The sequence below is a fragment of the Ipomoea nil genome, unplaced genomic scaffold, assembly GCF_001879475.1.
Source record: "Ipomoea nil cultivar Tokyo-kokei standard unplaced genomic scaffold, Asagao_1.1 scaffold2159, whole genome shotgun sequence".
Lineage (NCBI taxonomy): Eukaryota > Viridiplantae > Streptophyta > Magnoliopsida > Solanales > Convolvulaceae > Ipomoea > Ipomoea nil.
In genome coordinates, this window is record NW_017618587.1 from 3280001 (window position 1) to 3301976 (window position 21976).

A 21976-nucleotide genomic window follows, 5' to 3' on the forward strand; every position below is an offset into this window, starting at 1 on the left:
TCGTAACAGTCTATAATGCATGAAAACTTTTAAGGGTGAGTGCTTTTTAGTTTTTTTTTTTTTTAATTAATAATTTGAACACAATTTTACATGAAAAAAGTTATTGAAAACTTTCTTCTGCTGTTGTTTCTATAATTTAAAAAGAAAATAATTAAATCACGTCCTTACAATTACCACTCTCTATTATTCCTTTTGCGGGCTGGCACGAAGAGCCCTCAATATATCATCATAGAAGATCTGCAAAACGTCTACCAGAGGTTGGTTGATGTTGAAATAAACAAGAACAATAATCGAAAGATAATGACAAAAAGTTAAAAAAAAAAAGAAAAAAAGACAAGATTTATGTGGTTCCGCAATGTGTTTACGTCCACATGAGGAAATGTGTTCTTTTATTAATTTTGATGGCAGAACATTAATGTTATATGCAACTTAATCGTAAACAAGATATACATGTCCAAAACTACCCCTATACTATACTCGGACCCCCTTACCCTGACCCACTTTGCGGTATCCAACAAAAGAGGAAAAACATAATCTAGATAAGTGTTAGACAAACGAAAGCGGAGTGAAATCCAACACTTATCATCCTTCTGTACATATGACACATACACAACAATTGACAATCGTTATGGTTAACAATTGAAATTTTTTTTTACCTATAATAATATTATAATAATAATAAAACAAAATTATAGTCTTACCGGAGTTGACCAATTTGTAAATTTATATGCAGCAAAATTAAGTATAAAGAAATAGACAAAATTCCAGAGTTTGGTTTGGACATGGCTGCCTTTGCTCTCTTGTCTATTCAGTCTTCAACGTGTCCCCTCGCGGCATCTTTGAACAACCATGGCGGCCAACAACAACTATCACTTTAGTATGATGTAGATTAATTAACAAAACTAAATAATACCTACAAATTCAATTCTCTTGCTCCCACCCTAGACCCTGTCTTGATAGGATAGTGAAATGATATATCACGGTGACTCAGCGACCTATTAGGTGAGAGAATCAATGTTTAGTGTCACAAGAAATTTATCACAAAACTTATGTGAGAATTTCTATGACGTCGAATAACGCCAGATATAATAATGCCTGGTGCCGCAAAGAGCCCAAGCACACCATGACTTCGGATTTTATTTTTGTGTCTTTTTATTCGATTTTTATTCAAATTCTTTGCCATTTTGAGAATGGTCTTCCTCGCAAACGGAAGGACTAATTAGACGTCACATGTCTTCTATTCAAAATTACCATTCTTTCGTCCTTTAGTTAGGAATGGTGTTAATCTATAACAGAAAATTAAACAAATGTGCAAGTCAAGAATATACCAATGTGGCTTCTTTTTTTTTTATTTATTTTTTATTTTTTAAATCCATTTGTTGTCCTCATTTTCACTTAATTCCTCATTTCCGAAAAGTTGTTAATAGAAAAAAAAATTAAATTAGTAACATTTAATTTACATGTTTATAATTTAAAAAAATTGTAAAAATTAAAGTAATAAGAACAATGCAATACAAATCCTCGACAACTTGGTGGCTGGGTATGTGCTATCAAAACCATTGCACAAGGCCCCGAAAATTAGATTCGTGATGAGTTATGTTTCTATCAATCATGTATAAAAATGTACATGAACGATGAATGTATCTTGAAGGTTTGGAGTCGAAATAAATGATTTGTACACATTTAATATTATTTTATATATTTTATCATCAACACAGTTTTTTGAGTGATGAGAAAAATTCACGATTACAATATACAAGTATATATTAGATAAATTTCTCTCATATGCAATAATCGACAAATCGTACTAAGAAAATCTTGTACGACGGGTTCGAAGTACATCGATCAACACAATGTTTATTTGTTTCTTGCATTCATTTTTCTCATGAAATGTAAACTAAAGGGGAAAAAGTAGAAAAGAAAAGAAAATTAAATCCACCTAAAAGAAAAAGAAAAGAAAAAATAGCCTTTTTAGTATTTATATAAAATAATAATAAATATTTATCCTTTGATTATCGATGACTATTATCAACACTTTAATATTTTAGAAGGTGGCGAATTTTGTCTCTCACCAACAGGATCATTAAAATCTATCACTTTTGCAATGCAAAGTGTGAAACATTTATAAGCATAAAATTGAAATTTTTTATTTTAAATCATTAAAATTTCATTTAATAGGTCAATAAATCAAAAGTCAAAATCGTCACATCGTGAAAATTAGGACTAAATCATTACCTCATAAAAAATCAAAAGGGGAATAATATTAACATCAATTAAGGGAATGCAATTTTTATTTTTATTTTTTGCTATTTTTTCTTGAAATTAAAGAATAAAAACTTGATCGGACTAGGTCGCACTGGTCCACTTACCAACTTTCGGACTACAATTATCTACAAATTATTTTTCTCATAATTCCAAGAAATTTTCAAAATACGAAAAAAATAAATTATAAAAAATATAATTCCAACACTGCCCCACGCCTATATATTCATCTGATACCACTCCGGAGTTCATCTCATCCATTGGAAGAAAACTTTCCAAGTTTCTCAGAACCTCTGTGAATAAACAAAACCGTCATTTTCTCCTCAACTTCCACGTACTGCGTGTTTCCGGCGGTGTATTACTGCGTGCATTTTTCTATGTATATGAACTCTGATTCTGTATCTCTATGCAGTTCCTTGCATACAACTTTTTTCATCTTTAATTTTCCGGCGAAAATTCCTCCCGGCGGTTTTTCTTTCAAGTTCTGGGAACCTCCTTCGCCGTCGGAAAAGTCCCGGTGTTGATCGCTTGTGAAGTGTGAACCGAGGAGGAGAGTTTTTTGAATTTTTACTCAGGACGGTTCGGTTTGATTCGGTTTATTTCCTGCATTTTCGCGTTGTGGAAGAAATGGATTTTGAAGTGTTTGATACCGTGAAATTGGAGAAGGCGAAAGCGATCGCGAGGTTTAATCGGTTTCGGAGGATGACGACGTCGTTGCAGTTTTTGGAAGTGATCGTCGCTCTGATGTTGGTTTCCTGGTCCTGTACTCGAGTTCCGGGGGTTATGAAGTTCTCCGGCGAGTTTCTGGTTGAGTTGTGGGTTTACGTCTGCAATCCTCACGTCGTGTTCGTCATCGGCAACGCCATTATCGTCGCGCTAGTCGTGCTCTGTCGCCAAACGGACGCCGGTTGCAGCTCTGTTGTCTCCGATTTTTGCGGCGAGGATGACGGCGAAGAAATCGGTGGAGGCGAAACTCAACCGCCGGTCGTCTCCTCCGAAGCCTCCACTCCTCCGCCTCAGCCGGAGGCGGCCGGAGACGAAACGAAGCAGATAGTCTGCTCGGAGAGCGTGGTTCAGAAGCCGCAATGCACCGAGCTTTCAACCGCGATGAAAACGGCCACGAAGCAAATCGAGAAGTTCCAGAGGACACAGTCGGAGAAGCTGAAGCGAGCGATCGCGTTGAAGCCGCAGGGAGTGCTCCGGCGATCAGAGACGGAGATGCACCGCAAAGCCGCCGGTTCCGGCGAACCGCGAGCAATGCCGACTATCGACACCGTCGAAGACCTCAGCAGCGAGGAATTCCGGCTTCGAATCGAGAAATTCATCCGTAAAAATCAAGAATTTTTCAAAGTTGAGAGCGGCTAAGATGAACCAACCTCCAAACCTTGAATATCGCTGAATTATTATTATTATTTCTTTAATTATTGTAAAAAAATATCTTACCCATTTTAGCTTTTAGGACTTCGTATATTATGTCTATGAAGTATGTACCGACAGGGCTAGTTTTGCCCTGTTTTCTCTTTATTTTCTCTTCAAATGGACCCAAATAATATTATTCTATTTCCTATTCAAAACCGGAGTATATGCTTTTTCTTCTTCTTTCGAGTATTGTAACACATATATTATAATGTAGTATCTGTTCATAACTACTTTCTCAATCTACTGAAACATAAAGAAGATTCAAACCCTTGACCTTCCATTTGGGAGAGTCATTTAGTGTCACTAGACTACAAGATCATTGGTACTAGACGACTTCAGACATCAAATTAAAATTTTAAAGTAATTTAAAAAATAAAAATAAATTCAATAGTTACATTTAGAGAGAGAAAGTTCACTACTGATCACTCATCATCATAGGTGCAATAGGTACGATATTGATTTAATTTGCACAGTAAAAATCTCATCTGAGTAATTAAGTTAGGTAAAACAAAAAGAGTAAATTTTATTTTTATTTTATATAGTACATATAGAGGTGGAGTATTAATTATGACCAATGGCCACCACAACAACCATTCAACATACAGATTTTAAAAATGTTGTTTGCTTTACTTGTGAGCAAAGACATTGAGTTAATCGACAAGACAATTGACAATTTTTTTTTTTTTTTTTAATATTGTTATAGAAATAGAGTTGATGGGCTAATCACTCGACACAATATTGTACCGAGTGCATTTGAAGGATGAAAAGTGATAACAAATAGTGTCTTGAAATGGGTGACTAAGCGGGTGAAGTATAATTTTTGTACCAAAAGATTACGAGTTTTAATCTTGTTAACATTCTTTCAATCGAGTTCGTTTTATAATATTCTTAGTGCAGTTTACTTCTTATATATAATTTGTCAGTTATTACACAAAAATCATGTTTATTTACCAAAAAATAAAAAGTGACAACAAATGTAATTTTTCCGCACCAAAAATGAGTTCTACTACATGTACTCTCCAATCTTACTCCTTTGGCAGATTCTGATAAGTTATTTTTTTCATTTGAATTCTAATACAAATGTCTACATCAAAATTTTGTGTGTGTGAGTACAAATTAAAAGTACAAAATGAGAGTACATGTAACATTTTCCACAAAAAATGTTATTAGTCAAAGTTATAATTTTGTTATTTGGGGCAGTGATAACTGATAATCTAATGATTGACAAAAGATGTACCTAATGGAAACTTCTATGATAGAGGTAATGATAACATAGTAAAAAGTTGTACATTTGTAATGCTGTGATTGGTCAGTTTATTATACTTTGGGACACTTTAATTTGCCCTGATATTGTAATGCCATTCCCAAATTTTCAATCCTTGTGGGCTGTGGCTGTTACCATCATCATCATTACATTCACCAAGCAATGCACGTAGTGGGCAGTTTGTGGAACATTAACTCTTATCTCATTTTTCTTTGTCTTAATTATTGTGCAATGACTTTGGCATATTTTTGCATCTTTGGATGTGGTTGTATTTGGACAATGATGCATAGATGGATGGATGAATTCTCATCCTTAGCTTGTTTAACGTAACGCTTGGTATAAGTTTATGAGTTCATGATACATTTAATCGGGATGTCAGTGAGTAGTGATCTGATAAGATTTAAATTATAATTTATTGTGTTAAAAATTAAGGGGTATATAAAAATTTGTGTCAGACCGTTTTACATAAGATATGTAAATTTTTTTTTGTGGGTTCATATATAAGTATTATATTTGCATTAAAAAGTATGTATTATATGTTGCGAATGGGATAGTCTCACGCAAGACCAATAGATAAAAGATAATGTAATTTACTACTGAATTAGCACTTGAGATACTCCAGGATGTTAGAGTGTGGTTGGAGTTATATTCGACTATCGAATACTCTGTACATGTGAATGTTGGCTGAGTTGGCTTGAGTACGTCCTGAATTTCCTTCCGGATGATTTGAAGATCATCGATCTTGGCAGTTGATAGTATTATCTAAAGACTAAAGAGTGGTGTAACTTATTACCAGATTGAATCATCAGTAGAGCTATCAGGGATATTAGAGTGTGATTAGAGGTGTCATATTCGGTATCAAGTTATCCATTTATTGGTAATTTAGGGTAATCTTTCCTTTCTTGGATTTATGTGTTATGATTGAGGGTGGTTGTCTCATGGACTTATGGATCAACGTGACTTTCACTTTTCTCTATTTCTTTTCTTTTTTTTTTTTTTTTTTTTTTTTTTTTTTTTTTTTTTTTAATTATCATGAGTCCTGCGACTCCTCTCCCTTGCATATAATAATAATAATAATAATAATAATAATAATAATAATAATAATAATAATAATAATAATAATAATAATAATAATAATAATAATAATAATAATAATAATAATAATAATAATAATAGGACAAATAAATATGGTGGAAAGTAGAAAGAATGAGTATAAATAAATGTGCCATTTTTTGTAACCAAAGTGGGATTAAATTTGTTGTTATGGCGCTAAGAAATTAATAATTATATTCCGTATTAGTTAGAAGAGAAATTAAAGAATTGAGTTGGTAAAGGGTCATCGGCGAAGCAACTGTATTACCTATTATATGTATGCAATTGTTAAGATATTTGGATATGTGGCTTTCAATACATAAGTTTAACCGCTAAAATTTAAGTAATATATCATCCTTTGTTGAAATAATAAATAAACTGATTATATTTCAATTAATATAAAATATACACACATAGATAGGGTAGTTTTGGTATTTAATACAATTAGATATTCTTTATGAAGCATGAATAACTAATATGACAAGGGAATTTGAGAATGACTATTCCGGTTGTAAAGTGAATAGTCAATTACGTTGAATTATATTTCACGATTATTTAATTAAAAAAAAAAGAGGCAAACATCATAATAGACTTATTCATAAAATGTTATTCCATTTACGTCTATTTTGCGAACTAAACACCACATAATTTTTTTTATTTTTTTACTTTTTTTGAATAATGCCATTGGAACCTCATAAGTAGATATTGGACATGTTTCGATCTTTTGACCATATATTTATATGAAAGTCAATATTTGTATCTACTGACTAGTAAGTGAAGTTTCAATACTTTGAAGATTTCATCATCATATGATATTCGGTTTATTTAAAAATTTTATTGTGTATATTGTTTTGTAGTATTATCACATTTTATTTAATCTCTCTCTTTTTGTTGTTGTTGTTGTTGTTGCATTAAAAAGAAAAAGGAAATGAATTAGTGGCAACAAAAGAAATTATATTCCTTTTAGTTTGGGGGCTGTGAGTGTGTGGAAAATTTACTTTATTAATATAATTATAATAATTGATAAAATGTTGTTTAATAAATTAATGTTGTATACTTGAATTATTGTGTTGTTGGGGCCTAACAACAATCTAGCGGCTCTCCCTAATCCACTCGTGTTGGAAGCTTTGAGACAAAAGATATACAAAATATATTTTTAAAACAGCACTTATATAATTATTAAATATTAAGACAGCTGGTATTGTTTCTCTCTTTTCATTTTTTTTTATATAGTTCAATAATTATTTAAATGAATACATACATACATACGTGTGTGTGTTTCAGATGTTTATAGTTAATGATGAAGTGTATATATGCACAATTTTACCATAAGTCGGTGTCTTTATTTAGTAGTGTAAATGTGTGATTTCCTATTCACTTTTTTTGGGTGACGAGAAAAATTTGTAGTCACTATCTGATGATATGTAATGAATAAACTTCATCTTGTTACATTATTAGGCAAAGGATCACAAAGAGCCGAAGAAATAAACCAACTTAGGTTGACTACAGGCCGACTCAAAAAAAAAAAAAAAAAAAAAAAAAAAAAAACCAATAGGCCATTTGCATTGGGAGTTAAACTTGTAATATTGTGGTTACCAAGTCAACAACTAACCTGGGCAAAATAGATTGATTTATCTCTTTGATCGAGCTCTTTTGTCAGCTAAAGTCACAGGGTGAGCTTTACTCAAAGCGTATCTTTAGGTAGCGATTGCAAATTTATTCATAAATCAAGGTATAAAATTGTGATTTTACATAAGTAAAATAGATTCGGTTATAGTTTTTCGAATTTCAAACAAAAATATATTATTATTCATTTAATTAAAAAAAAAAAAAAGGAACCAAAATATTTTTCTTTTAATTCTTTGTGCATGCAGTAGAATATAGCTAATCATGTTGATGGCGGGGACCTTTTGTCACCTCCTGTTCACATTAGGTGGTCTATATATACATAATACATCCAAGGGTCCAAAATAATGGATATATATATATTATTAAAGTTGTTGACTTTATCCACTTAGTTTTGCATTTTACTTATTTTATCATTAACATTTGCACTTTATAATTATACTGCTGGCATGTCTGAAATTAGTGAAGTTTTGATAGTGAACGTCTAGTGAAGTCCAATATTGATTATGTAAGAAAAATTAAATTTATAATTAAAAAAATTGTTGATAAATTACTGGAACTCGTATGTATTCAATTTACTTAAAGAGTTTACTTTTGTAAAATATTGAAATTAGTAGATATTTAAGTTCTAGTTATTTATTTTCAAAAAAAAAAAAAAAAGTTCTAGTTATTTACCACTGTTTTAATGCTTCAACGCACCCTTGGGTGGAAGAAAATCAGTTTTAATGAAAATGAGAGAATTACATATCTTTGAATTTCTGTTGGTATTGAGACTATAATTATTTTTTTGAGAAATTTTTATTTTTGTAATCACATGTCTTAATTATTTGTCGGTAAAGTAAAGTCAACATAGGAGCACAATTGGTGTTGCCACCTAAATTACAACCAAAAAATTCTTAATCTCAATTCATTATTGTCGTCCCAACTCCCATCGGTTGCAACCTTTTCTATTTCTATTTTCTTGATATTTCGATAACAAAATACGGAGTAATATTTAATCATTGTGTAATCAAGCCCACTTGTTCATATCTCAATTTCTTGACTCTTTAATATCACACACCAATTTTTAATATCCTAAACTAACATTAGACTCTTTTAACATGTTACAATTCAAAAAGTGTCGGTTCTTTGACTTTGTAATTATTATATTAGCAATTCACTTACCATTAACTATATTAGACTAGGGATGCAAATGACTGAAATGAGTCGAGGTGCTTGAGATTGCAGCTATTCATAAGACGTTCAATCAAAATCAAACTTGTGTTGGCTTGTTAAGTAATCGAGCTGAGTTGGAGCTCAAAACTTTTTAGCTCCATTTGTGTGTGTGTGTGGTGGGGTTCGATCAAATGAGAACAACCCACAAAAAGCAAGGATTGATCATAGCCGTTAATTAGGATTCATCAATGCTTGAGCGTTTTAGTAAAAAAAAAAAAAACACGATTTCAAATTTATAATTATTACAAATTTTACAGTTTGTAAGATTTTTAAAACTGACCCCATCATTTTTTCCTTTATTTTTCAACAACTCGCTATTATTGATCTACCAAAATAAATGGGTCAGATCAATCATCACTTTTTAAGAAGAAAATTGTTCTCTTCAAACTGATTGAATCGAGTTCAAACTTTATAAACACACACACACATACACATCCTTGTAAAAATTAGCGGGACGAACATAAATCCAAAATTTTAAATTTGATTGAGCTCAAATTCAAACTCGAACCATTATATATAACTATTTTAAATTCAAACTCAAATATACTCAAATTAGGCTGGTTGATTTAATATATGAACTGAGATGGGATGGTATGGTTTGGTTTGGCTTTAATTAATTAGGTGTTTGTTTGTGGACGTAATTAAAGGCATGTTTGAAGGTAGAACTAACTTTATGAAAAGAAATGAAGTTATAAATGGAATTTATTCCTCCTCGTGGAAGTATTTGCCATATTGCTCACCTTCAATTCGTATATATTCTTATTGTCCCCATTTAACAAAACTCCACCCAGCGCACTACATCACATTACTTAACATCAAAGAAAGAATCTACCTAGCTCCGAAAGGGTAGCCGAGTAAATAAAGCATAATATGATTCTCGTACTTAAAAGTTATGAGTTCGATTCTTGTTAACACCCTTCGATCGAGTCTGTCACATATGATCTCTCTAATACGATTTATCTTTTATGTGCAGTAACACTCTTCCATACAAATTATATCATTGATCAGAATTCACTACGCGCATTACCTTAGCTCGTATGTGCAATTTACACATTCTCACGTAAATTATATCATGGACCAGCGTCTACCATGCGTATTGTAGGCTTTGGTCCACCATGATTGCAAAATGAAACAATCAATTAAGTAGCAATTGTTTTAGTTTATAGGTAAATTGGGCTTGGGTATTTGTGGGGGTTTTCATAAGTCAATCATGCCTCATATGCATTTTGAAGATACATGGACTCTAACTCATAAGACGGCCCATTTAACTTGTTAGCTATAAAGGGTAGAGATTAAAATAAAATAACATGAATCTAAGCTAAACAATTTCTAGAACATATTAACATCAATTACTAACCATGAGCAAATTTCCTTAACGAGACGTTTGGTTGGATGGAGAGAATTATGATGGAAATGAATTTTAATTTTATGAAAGAGCGATAATGTAAGAATAAAGTGAGAATTTAAATTTAAGTGTTTGATTTATTTACATGAATAGAATTACTGAGAATTTCAATTCTAATATTTAGTATACACGAGAATTGAAATGAAATATGTAGTATAAAATTTAAAATGTCCATACATGGGAATTGAAAGGGAATATGTATGAAGATTTAGTTGCGAGAATTTAAGAAAGCTCAATGAAATGACTAATATATCTTTCAATAATTTGAGAATTTGAAGTGTAATGTTAATTTTTAGCTACACTCCAATGGCAACAAAATGTGTGTATCAAACTCAACAATTAATTAATTTTTTATTTAATTTAATACAAAATAATATAAATAAAAAATGACTAAGGTGTCCCTCATTAATTTAGAAAATTAAAATGCATTATTAAATTTTTGAGAAGTAAAATGCATTATTAATATTAACATAATTTGTTAGTGGTGAACTATAATTGTCACTTTAAACATAGTTAAAGAGAAAATTTGTGTATGATAATAATTCATGGACAAAGTCTACAATATAGGTATTATTAATGGACCAAAAGCGCCATTTTCCATACCTATTATTATTATTATTATTATTATTATTATTATTTTAAATTAAAAAAATAACCCAAAAAATAGAGTATTTTGGTAATGAATTCGAAATTGGGTATTTTCGTAATTTAATACGCACAGACGATTTGGCCATGCACTGGATCCGGAAAACTGCATTAAAAACGTAACCCCAAACAACGCTGCGACTACTAGTGTGGCAACGCACTAGTCGACAACGCCTAAGCCTAACGCCGCTAACGCTCTGCGTTATCACCGACGGCTGGCGGCCGGCGGGGTACTCTTCCGTCTATCCGATCTCCGACTAGGAGAATATCTAGGGTTTAGCCCGTACCGATTCCTGAGCCTCCAATCTACATTTCCAATCCTAATTCCTAGGTAAAACTCGTTAACTGCATTTGTAATTTGCGTGATCGCTCATTTATGTATTCATATTATTTCGGCTGCAGAATGGCGGTGGTTCTAGACGCGAAAGACGCAATGGAATGGTCTTATAGAGGCGAAGGAGCTATCAATCTGGTTCTCTCTTATCGCGGAATCGCTCCTCGTTTTGTACGTTTGTTTCTCGTCTACTTGTCCAAAACAGAAAAATCATTTGAATTTGAGCTGATTTGAGGAGAAATTTTATTTTGAAATTGTGTTGGATGAGTTTGTGTTGAAAGTATCTGCTCTTTTGTTGTTTAGTCAATCTTCAATTTTATGCGGAGTGTTGTTGGATTTGCTGCAACTTTTCCTTTTGTTCTGTGTAGGCTGGAAAAATTTTGAGGATACAAAAGGTTCCAACCAATGGGTGTGAATATGAGAATGGTCATCCAGGCTTAACCGTGCATGAAATCCATCTCTGGAAAGATGTCAAAGATCTTGTATCGGCCCCTACTAGGGAGATTGCAGAGCACTTCTTTGTCCAGCAAGTAATGTGTCCATTTTTGGGTCCTGAGCATGTTGATGCTGGGGTATGTTACTGCAAATTTGTATTCAATTCCAATTCTGTGCGTATTTCATTGGAATGCAACTATGACCGTCTCTGTAGCCCTTTGCTATACTGGTTACTGGTAACAATATTCTTTATGCATTGAGCTAAACTGCAAAATTAATAGAGTGGAGCTCTCTAAGACACTGAATTAATTAGACACTCTCTGCATGTTTATTTCCAGTGCTTAACCGCATGGTTAAAGATATTTGCTTATCTGTCCTCTGTATTGTCAGATTCACATCCTTGTATCCAGAGAATTTCTGGAGGCAGTTGAAAAGAATGTCCTTCATAAGCGCCCCACTTGGCGGGTTGATGCTGCTAAGCTCAATCTCCTGAGGGATTCTATTCTACTGATGTCTGATCATTCAATATTCCCCCATGGTAATAATGCCTTTTTTCTTTCCTTTGGGTCTGGGTATCTATTATGGTATAACATTAAAATAATACTACTTGTTGATAAACGTTTGAATTTATGTTCTGCATTTGAGTGAAAACATTAAATATTTACTCCGTAGTTTGTAGAATCACAACTACTGCAATTAATCTAAAACTCCAAGCCCTCTCAAGGATGTACTGTATAAGTATTATGTACTGTAACTATGTTTCACTTTGCAAATCCAAGCAATAGGTTTCTGTTCTTGCAATATTGGATAGCCTTCGCCTGTCATGATCACAGTGATGACATTGTCTCAATCTGTGTCTGATCAATTGATCATAATAATAACATGCATATTTTTCTTCCTTTCAGTTACACCTAAAGAGGAGCTGTGCATATGTGTTGAAATAAAGGTTCCTTAATGTTTTTATTCAGTATTTTTTTCTACCATAGTATTGTACTTGTTATCTCTGTTCATTCTTCTCTAATTCTATAATAATACCTCGTTTCTTTTCCATTTCCCTAAATGTAGCCCAAATGTGGATTCCTTCCAGCTTCAAAATTTATTATAGAAAGTAATGCTGTTAAAAGGAGAATCACTCGTTTTAAGATGCACCAGGCTCTGAAGCTTCATCAAGGGAAGGTATTGAATGCACCAATGTACCAAATAATGCTCTGGATTTTTTTTCCTGTGAACTTTACAGGATATATGATCGGCACCTTTTCTCAGTTGGCCATCTCAAGTCCATTAGTTAGTTTTAATCATGCTGCCCACCTCTTTAAATCAATGCTTTCTCATGATTTGTGTCTTTTACCATCCTTTTCAGATATCATATATAAGTGCATATGATCCACTTGATATGTTTTCTGGGTCTAAAGACAGATTAGACAAAGCAATCAAGGATCTTTTTATGACCCCACAGAATAACTTTCGAGTTTTTGTGAATGGTTGTCTCATATTTGGGGGCTTGGGTGGTGGTGCAGAACCTACAAATTCTAAAGCTGGCCAGGCATTTGAAGATGCACTCAAGAATATAATTTTTGCAAAAGAAGGGATGCGTACAAATTATTTTCTTGAGCTCATTTCTGAGGCAGTTTTCAGTTCAGGATTACTAAATCGCCTTCTTGAAGTTCAGAAGCTTGATACTTTTGACATCGAGGGTGCAATTCATGTGTATTATAATGTTATTTCTCAGCCCTGTGTGGTATGCAAAGATTTAGGCAGTGGCTTATCAAAAAGGTTTAACACCCTGCATTCTATTTCAATGGAAGAAAGTTGGAAGATATTGAGGGACTATTTAATAGCTGCTACTGCAAAGGACTTGAGTATGATGATTAGTTTCAGATCTCGAGAAGATGGGAAAAGCGAGTCTTCATATGGTCTTGTCTCCTTAAAATCCACCAACCAAACTTTTGATTACAAGGTATACCATTTTTCTCATCTGCTATTTGGATTTTATAAATTTTGCTTGAAACAGGATTTGTAAACTTTTCTCATCAAGATTCTAGAAACCCAACTATTTCACTATGCCCTATAACTGAAACATAGTATTTTTCACCTGTAAATACGGGCTGGCGGGATGGGCCTCTGTTCCCTAGCCCTGCTCGCCTTTACTCTTTTTTTTTTTCCCTTTCTTTTTGGGTGCAAAAATATACACTTGATGAGATTCAATCCCTAGACCTCCTAGAATAACATGATACTTATTACCAACCAAGTTAGCCCAATATTCAATAACCATTATACATAATAATATATTATGTATTTCTATTAAAACATGTACTCTAGGCGGGCCCACCCGCCCCACCTAGGCCCGCACTTCGGCGGGCCACTAAAATTGAAACCCACCACCTACCGGCCTACCTATATAGGGGATGGGACGGGCTGGCCCAACAAGCAAAGTCCATTTTGACGGCTCTACTTTTTAGTCTAGTCTTAATATTTGAGGGTAGAGAGTTAGCAAATAATTGCATTACCCAAGGAATAGCAAATCCAACAGGATGGAGCAGATATATATATATATATATATATATATATATATATATATATATATCAATTAATCTATCAAGACTACCAAAGATGAAAAAGATTGCACTTTTGAAGATATGCAGCAACCTACAGGTTGACTTCATTCTCTGAAAGAACTTTTTAAGTAAAATGGTATTGGCTTCACAGGTTTTCTGGTGCCATGGTGTTTGCATCATTTCTGTATGTAGTGGTTTGTTCATTTGAGTTTTCTTTCTTGTCACACATTCATAGTAGACTTTGTTCATGCTGCTTAATGTGTTAGAAAATAATTGTGATCGCCCACTTCATCATGTTGCCCTTTTGGAATTATGCCTGTATAGTACCTTTTATTGTTGTATTGATTGATGATCTTTATTGCCGCAAATTGTTAGGCATCTTTCATTGACCTGGACCTGAAACCTTTGAAAAAGATGGAATTCTACTATGAGTTGGACAAGAAGATAGTCAGCAGTTATTTAACAATGGTAAATTCAGGAAAGGGAGATGGTAAATTCAAGAAAGGGAATGACGCGATCAGATTAATTCAATACTGCAGAAGATTCTGTGCACGCAGATGATAATTCTGGTAAGTGATTGAAATTTTTGGAGCATATTCTGTAATAACCTAGATGATTTCTCTAATTCTTCCTGTTTGTGTTTGTTAATTGAAGTTTTATTGGTAGGGGAAAGGGTCTGATCTATGGAAAGTGATCTCTCAACTACTTTAGTGACTTTCCATCCCTAGACTACATCAGCTATTTATTTTATACAGTTAGATTTGGGGTTCCATTTGGTTGAAACTTTCTAGTCCAAGAATAAACTCCATTATGCCAATCCATTCTCAATTAGAGTACTTAATTGGTCTGTGGTTTACTGTAATATACTTACAGTTGTTTGCTTCCTTCCAAAATTAAATTCAAAGGAATTCAGAGAGAGAAGGTCAAGAGAGGGTATTTGTTGTTTATCATGGGACTCTCTGGTATGAACTCCCAAATAGTAGGATGTTCTTCACTTTTTAGCTCATTTATGAACTGTTGTGCATAAACACGCATCTAAAATTTAATGAAGATTTGAAGATGCAGTTAGAATGTATAGTGGAATTATTAACCAAGAAGTATAATCTATTTGGTAGGCCTTCTGTCACAAGGTAAAAAGTTACTCCATAATTGCAGTTTTCATTTTTATTTTTTTGGGATATAGCTGGAAGAGTCCGATGGTTCACAATAAAATCAGATAGTCACTTTGGTTTTGCTTTAAAACTTTATATGAAATTACATCTTTGTTATTAAGCTGAGGAATATACATCTTGTTGGCAAAAGATATTTTAATGTAAAATAAGTGATCTATGCAAGTGAAGTTTCCGATTGCAAGTAAAGACAAATGCACAATCTACTTGCTGGGAAATTGTGATAGGTGGGGGCTGGAGAGAACAGAATGGGGGCAAGGAGGGAGACAAAACCTAATAAATATAGACGGTAGCCATAGGTGATCCCATGAATAAAATTCAGACAATGCATTTACTTCTATTCACCAACTACCACTGACATTCCATTTAAGTGTCGTGCCAGACTGTTAAAAGGATTCTAGAGAGAACAAACTAGTACTTAAGATAGATGGTTAATTTACCATGAGTATAACTGAGACAGACCAACATAAAGCAAACATAATACAGCAGTTTCTTGGACATTCTTTGCTTTTGACATGTCACTTCTTTTAAAGGTTCTAGCATATTACTTACTTCTGGTTCCTTACTGACAGCCTGCAGTACACCTGCAGTTCATTTAAATGCGGAAAGGACCAAGGAAACTGACTTTCTGTTTGTAAATTTTGTTGCAGAAAACAGTGGTGTCAGTGGATCTTCGCTGTTCAAAGTGTAGGTTGAAGGTGATGAAGTTAATATCAAGAATAGAAGGGATAAACTCCATTGTCCTTGATGCTGCCAAAAGTACAGTGACAGTGATTGGCGAGGCTGATCCAGTATGTATCATCAAACAGGTTAGGAAATTCAGAAAGTCTGCACAGATAACAAGTATAGGTGCTCCCGAGCCAGAAAAGAAGAAAGATGAGAAGAAGGATGAGAAGAATGAGAAGAAGGACGACAAGAAAGAAGTGAAAAAAGATGTTACTTGTTCTCTTCCCAGTACATGCCAGAGATGCCATGTCTGGTACGTGATGAGTGATGATTACTATAGTCGCTGTAACATCTTATGATCAAAGTTCCTTTTATATATATATATATATATATATATATATATATATATATATATATCAGTTTACAAGTCTCCCATCTATGGCTATTTGACTATTTGTGACCTCAATCTATCATCGTGCCACCATTCTTTGGTGCTGGCATTCATCTTCATATTATATAATTAAGTATTTCTTCTTTAGATCCATTGTGCCCCACGGTGTTCTACTTGGAAGCTATTCTTGACTAAAATTACTGCATTATATTGATACTGCCATTGATTACAATTTGGTGGTGACACAATAGAATATATAGCAGCAAAACCATTGGAGTATAATAGAGATATTAATCAACATATTATAAGTTGTAGAATAAGTTTAGAAATAATAAAATAAAGACAGGAAGAAATATTACAAAGAGATACTCAAATAATTAAAGCTTCAGACAAAATAAATAGTTTAAATAATAGACTAACAATAAAAGAAGAAGAAATTAGGCAAAAAGATATACAAATAAGAAAGGAACTCAACTTATAGCTTATCTTATCTCAAACTGTTCTGATACTTTTATTAAACAAAGAGGCTCCTTATATAGAAAACTTACAAGATTTTTACAACTCCTAAGTGATAGCTACTACAAAAAAAGTCTTCAAGCTAGGTACAATAAGATAACTACTACATGAAAAGTTTTCAAACTAGGTACACACTAGTACAATAATAAGATAACTACTACATGAAAAGTCTTCAAACTAAGTACACACTAGTACAATAAGATAACTACTAGGTGTCTTTATCTCTTTCTCCAATTCTCCTTACATTTTGTCTTCTAGCATTTTTGTCTTCTTCCTCTTTTGATGACTTGGAAGCTATTATTGACTAAAATTACTGCGTTGACACTGCCATTGATTACAATTTGGTGGTGACACAATAACATTTGATGTCTCTGATGTTGTGATCATCGAATTCTTTTGGGTTAAAAACGAATGGCATTACAAATGCATTTCATACACTCTGTTGCTGTTACTTCATGTTGAGATGAAGTTCCACTGTTGCTAGCAGCTTTGATGTCTTCACTAAAATTAGTTTAAATATGATTAGAAATTGAGCCTTACATATGGGTTACATAGGGTTCATGTTGAAAAATAACTGAATAACTAAAAATTATTTTCTCAACCTTATTATGTGTCTGGTTCGATTAACAAAACTTATTGAAATTGTTTATAATTTAATTTTTTTAATACTATTAAATTTAATATTAGTATATAAAATTATATATATTTAGGAATTAATGAAATTAATAAAGAAAGAGTTAGGGTATATTTGGTAGTAGAGTTGAATGTGAATAATTATCAATATTGTTGTTTGATGATGTATGAGAAGGAATAATGGAATAAAACTCTTATGACGTGTTTTGGTTCATAAAATAGGTTGGGAATGGAATACCGTTCCTGGGAATAGACCTATTTCATTGTTTGTTTTGTCATTTTATTCAAGATAATAGCATTCCCGGGAATGAGCTATTCCCTTTGCAGGGAGAATAGTCATTCCTAGGGGACTCTCTAGCTATTCCCAAGTATTTGGGAATAGCTTTAGTACTATCACCGCTGCCGCCACCGCCAACACCACCACCACCGCTACCATATATTTTTATAAGGGTATTTATGTCTTTTGAAACATATTTTATTCTATTCCTTAAACCAACCAAACACTTAATATAATTCTTAAAGTTTATTCCTATTACCTCAAAATTTATTCTGTGAACCAAACGTACTATTATTTTATTAGAGAATGAGTTTTATAATTAATGGGATAATCAAAATCAATAATAATGTTCTAAAAACCCTATCAACGTCAAAGAGAGTAGTTTAAACACATAACTGCCCAGATTATCAGCACACTATGACTAGGAGTCTAGTGTAGAACACTATAACCTTGTAATAGTGTAGAACACTAGAACCTTGTAATTTATATAGTCCCGTGTCCGCCAAGAAACCGAAAGTCATAAACCCCCTCCAAAATTGCAAAACCCTATTAAGTTTCTACTTGTGCTGTTTCTTCTCGCAATTTCAATCTATAACCAGCGAGAAAGAGAATCCATAAAAAAAAATGGAGTTCCCCAAAGACATCACGAGCTTCTCTGTTTCCTCCGGCTCAATTCTGACCGCCGCCGCCTCACTGGCTGCCTCCGTGATGCTCCTCCAATCCGTAACCGCCGACCTCGTCCCCGACGCACTACGCACCTACTTCTCCACCCGCCTTACCAAGCTCTCCGCCCGCTTCTCTTCACAGCTCACCCTCTTGATCGAAGAATCCGAAGGCCTGACGTCAAACCACATGTTCGAGGCCGCCAACGTCTTCCTGGGAACAAAGGTCTCCCCTGCAACGCGAAGAATCAAAGTGATCAAGCCGGAGAAAGACGAGGAACTGATCGTCACCGTCGACAGGAATCAGGAAATCGTTGATTTCTACGGGAAGGTGAAGATGGTGTGGGTACTGAAATCCACCGCCATCCAACAGATCGGCAAAGGAGATCGCAACGGCAACTCGAAAACAGAGCAAAGACATTTCGAGCTGAGCTTTCACTACAAGTACAAAGACATTGTGCTTAGGGCTTACCTCCCATACATCCTGAGGAAAGCGAAGGAGATCAAGGATCATAGCCGCGCGGTGAGGCTTCACACGGTCGAGTACGGCGGAAATTGGACCTCCCTTGTGCTCAACCATCCGGCGAATTTCAGTACAATGGCGATGGCGCCGGAGGTGAAGAAGGAGGTAATCGATGATCTCGATAGGTTTATAAGCAGAAAGGATTATTACAGGAGAGTCGGCAGAGCCTGGAAGAGAGGATACTTGCTCTACGGCCCTCCTGGTACTGGAAAATCAAGCTTGGTTGCCGCCATGGCTAATTACCTCAATTTTGATATCTACGACCTCGATCTGAGAGAGATTGATTGCAACTCGGATTTGAGAAGGTTGCTCATCGGTTCTGCAAATCGCTCCATCCTCGTGATTGAAGATATTGACTGCAATGCTGTCCTGCATAGCCGAGAATCAGAAAACCAAACCACCGGCAACGATAAGGTCAGCTATCATCTTCATAGCTTTCTATATATGTTAAAAGGGAAAATGACACTTTTCACCCCTGAGTTATATTTGCACTTTTTCCTCCTCAATTATTTAGGTAAGCACATTAGCCCCCTCAATTATTCTAAAAGTGGTGCTTTTTTCCCCTGATATATTAAATTGACATTTATACCTTTAAAGTAAACATTTTATTTATTTTATTACTCCAACAAATTATTGCGTATACGTAGGGATGACCACGGTTCGATTTGAATTGAACCGGATACTAAAGCAATCGAATTAATAGTTTACGGTTATAATTCAGATCTAGAACCCAATATTTAAATGTCAATTTATTAAAATTATGTATCAAAAAATTGAATCTTGAACCGTATCAACAAATTGAATCTTGAACCGTGAACCGGCGGTTCCGGATTTGATTCGTGGTTTTGAACCGTCTTTATTTTAAAATTTTATTTTTTATTTTAAAATAGTCTAAATTCAACAATAAATGCATTTTTTTTTTTCGGAACATGAACCGTCCGTTCCGGTTCACGATTTTAATAAACTCTAAATATCGAATTTCGATTCTAAATTGTAATTGAAATATTTCGGTTTGGTTGCTATAGTGTTTGTTTAGTTTGAACCAAATTATGGTCATAATTTGTTGGAGAAAAAAATAAATTAAATATTTAGTTTAAGGGTAAATATGTCTATTTAACATTTCAGGGAGAAAAACAGCCACTTCAATAACTTAAAGGGAAAAAATGCTATAAGTATATAACTCAGGGAAAAAGTGCCATTTTCCCTATGTTAAACTTCATATCATATTTCATTGCATTTTACATACCAAAATGGTCAATATACCATGAATGGAATATCGACTCAGTTCTAGCTAGCGTGTCTATTTCTTGTCGAGTTTTAGCTAGAATTTGAAATTTGTTAAATAAATTTAGTACACTTTTTTTAAGGGAGTACACTTGAAATGTCAATTTCATACGAAGAAAATGAAATCAAAATTTTCATTTTTATCCTGTTAGGTTGTCATTTAAGTATTTATTGATTTCCTGTCTTAATCCACTAGGATGTTAATGAAAATGACTAAAGTATACACAACTAATTCAGGATTGAATATCCTAACATTGAGACTATATATGTAATTTTTCTAGATGGAATAAACATCTTTGGTTTACAAGAAGGTGTGCCCTTCATGATTCTAGTCGAATTCATGATAGACTAATACACATATTCGATGATAGATTGAATAAAGATCTTTGGTTTATGAGGTGAGAAAGCCCGTGCCTAGTGATCTTATTGACAGAAATTGGCCGGCCCATTCAAACCAAAAAGACAAATAGACAGGCCAAATCTTGTAATATGTCCGACTAATTTGGCTAGGCTAGGGTTAGTTGCAGATTGAATAAAGTTTGTGTTTGGTAAATAGTTGTTAGCTGATTGAGTTAGTGTGTTTAACTAGTTGATAGCATTAGCTGATTGTAAATACCCAATTCAAAGAACAGATTACTTTGTCGGGACTGTTGAACCTGATAGATGGGTTGTGGTCGAGCTGCGGAGACGAGCGAATCATAGTGTTCACGACGAACCACAAGGATCGGCTTGATCCCGCGCTGCTGCGCCCGGGTCGCATGGACATGCACATACAGATGTCCTACTGCACTTTCGCTGCATTCAAAGTGCTGGCTTCTAATTACCTTAGGATTGAGGATCATGCGTTGTACCACAAGATTGAAGAGCTGCTGTTGGTGTTGAAGGTTAAGGTAACGCCTGCTGAAATTGCTGAAGAGCTTATGAAGAATGATGATGCAGATATAACACTGGGGAACCTCATCATCTACCTTCAAAACAAGGAAAACACCACCACCTAAACCTTGGATATGATGATGGAACAAGGCAGCAAGCTAAAGCCCATTTCCATCTCAACTTGGAATTGAAATTTTATTAGAAGAGGGAGGCGATGGCTTTGGCATTTAGAATATGTATTTGGTCCCTCAATTTTTTGTAAAAAGACATTAATGTTATTATTTATTTTTTTTCTAAAAAAATACCCCAGTCAAAACTTCTATAATCCCACTTTACACGATAAACAACTGACATAATATACATTATTATTATTTTTGTGTACTGAAGGTTTGTTTTTAAATATACTATAAAAAAACAAACTTTCTATACATTAAAAATTAATATTCTTTTTAAAAAAAAAAAAATTAGTATTCAATATGTTAAAAAGTACATTTATTTATGATTTACATTGCAATGTGATCTATTATCCATAATATAATTTGCCATTTATAATTTGTGATTCACATTACAATATGGTCTATAATTCATAGTATAATTTGCCACCTATAAGTGAGTTGGCAGAAACTTTTTCTTATAGGAAAAAGGCAATGAAAATGACTAAAAACAATTTTTGTTGTAGGGGCTAAAAAGTTCAGTGTAAAAATCGCGCCTAGGCGGTCCACAGGCGCCT

General features: G+C 33.7%; 4 protein-coding genes across 6 annotated transcripts; all 4 read left to right on the forward strand.

The window, feature by feature from the left end:
• The first annotated feature begins 2889 nt into the window (after window positions 1-2889).
• LOC109149214 lies at window positions 2890-3627 on the forward strand. Its single transcript, XM_019296876.1, has one exon. It carries the CDS (start codon window positions 2890-2892, stop codon window positions 3625-3627), a length of 738 nt encoding a protein of 245 aa, XP_019152421.1.
• Window positions 3628-11087: 7460 nt separating this feature from the next.
• LOC109149147 (inositol-pentakisphosphate 2-kinase-like) lies at window positions 11088-16344 on the forward strand. 2 transcript variants are annotated; one of them, XM_019296805.1, is made up of 9 exons: window positions 11088-11259; window positions 11331-11433; window positions 11631-11834; window positions 12088-12235; window positions 12603-12643; window positions 12763-12873; window positions 13058-13654; window positions 14628-14821; window positions 16072-16344. In XM_019296805.1, the coding sequence occupies exons 2-8, from the start codon at window positions 11332-11334 to the stop codon at window positions 14811-14813; spliced, it is 1389 nt and encodes a 462-aa protein (XP_019152350.1). In that variant the 5' UTR covers window positions 11088-11259; window position 11331; the 3' UTR covers window positions 14814-14821; window positions 16072-16344. The 2 variants fall into 2 exon arrangements, with proteins under 2 accessions (XP_019152350.1, XP_019152349.1); XM_019296804.1 differs by having other exon boundaries at window positions 11088-11433.
• Window positions 15937-16446, forward strand: LOC109149215 (heavy metal-associated isoprenylated plant protein 2-like). Its single transcript, XM_019296877.1, has 2 exons — window positions 15937-15954; window positions 16072-16446. The coding sequence occupies exons 1-2, from the start codon at window positions 15937-15939 to the stop codon at window positions 16444-16446; spliced, it is 393 nt and encodes a 130-aa protein (XP_019152422.1).
• Window positions 16447-18362: 1916 nt separating this feature from the next.
• On the forward strand, window positions 18363-21529 carry LOC109149785 (AAA-ATPase At3g50940-like). 2 transcript variants are annotated; one of them, XM_019297773.1, is made up of 2 exons: window positions 18363-19540; window positions 20300-20454. In XM_019297773.1, exons 1-2 carry the CDS (start codon window positions 18529-18531, stop codon window positions 20419-20421), a joined length of 1134 nt encoding a protein of 377 aa, XP_019153318.1. In that variant the 5' UTR covers window positions 18363-18528; the 3' UTR covers window positions 20422-20454. The 2 variants fall into 2 exon arrangements, with proteins under 2 accessions (XP_019153318.1, XP_019153317.1); XM_019297772.1 differs by lacking the exon at window positions 20300-20454 and adding an exon at window positions 21006-21529 and having other exon boundaries at window positions 18370-19503.
• Window positions 21530-21976: the final 447 nt, after the last annotated feature.

Coding starts and splice junctions, on each gene's coding strand:
- LOC109149214 (XM_019296876.1), top strand. CDS start 2,890: ATGGATTTTGAAGTGTTTGATACCGTGAAATTGGAGAAGGCGAAAGCG.
- LOC109149147 (XM_019296804.1), top strand. CDS start 11,305: ATGTATTCATATTATTTCGGCTGCAGAATGGCGGTGGTTCTAGACGCG. Junction 11,835..12,087: donor CTGAGCATGTTGATGCTGGG/GTATGTTACTGC, acceptor CTGTATTGTCAG/ATTCACATCCTTGTATCCAG. Junction 12,236..12,602: donor TCATTCAATATTCCCCCATG/GTAATAATGCCT, acceptor TCTTCCTTTCAG/TTACACCTAAAGAGGAGCTG.
- LOC109149785 (XM_019297772.1), top strand. CDS start 18,529: ATGGAGTTCCCCAAAGACATCACGAGCTTCTCTGTTTCCTCCGGCTCA. Junction 19,504..21,005: donor AAACCACCGGCAACGATAAG/GTCAGCTATCAT, acceptor TTCAAAGAACAG/ATTACTTTGTCGGGACTGTT.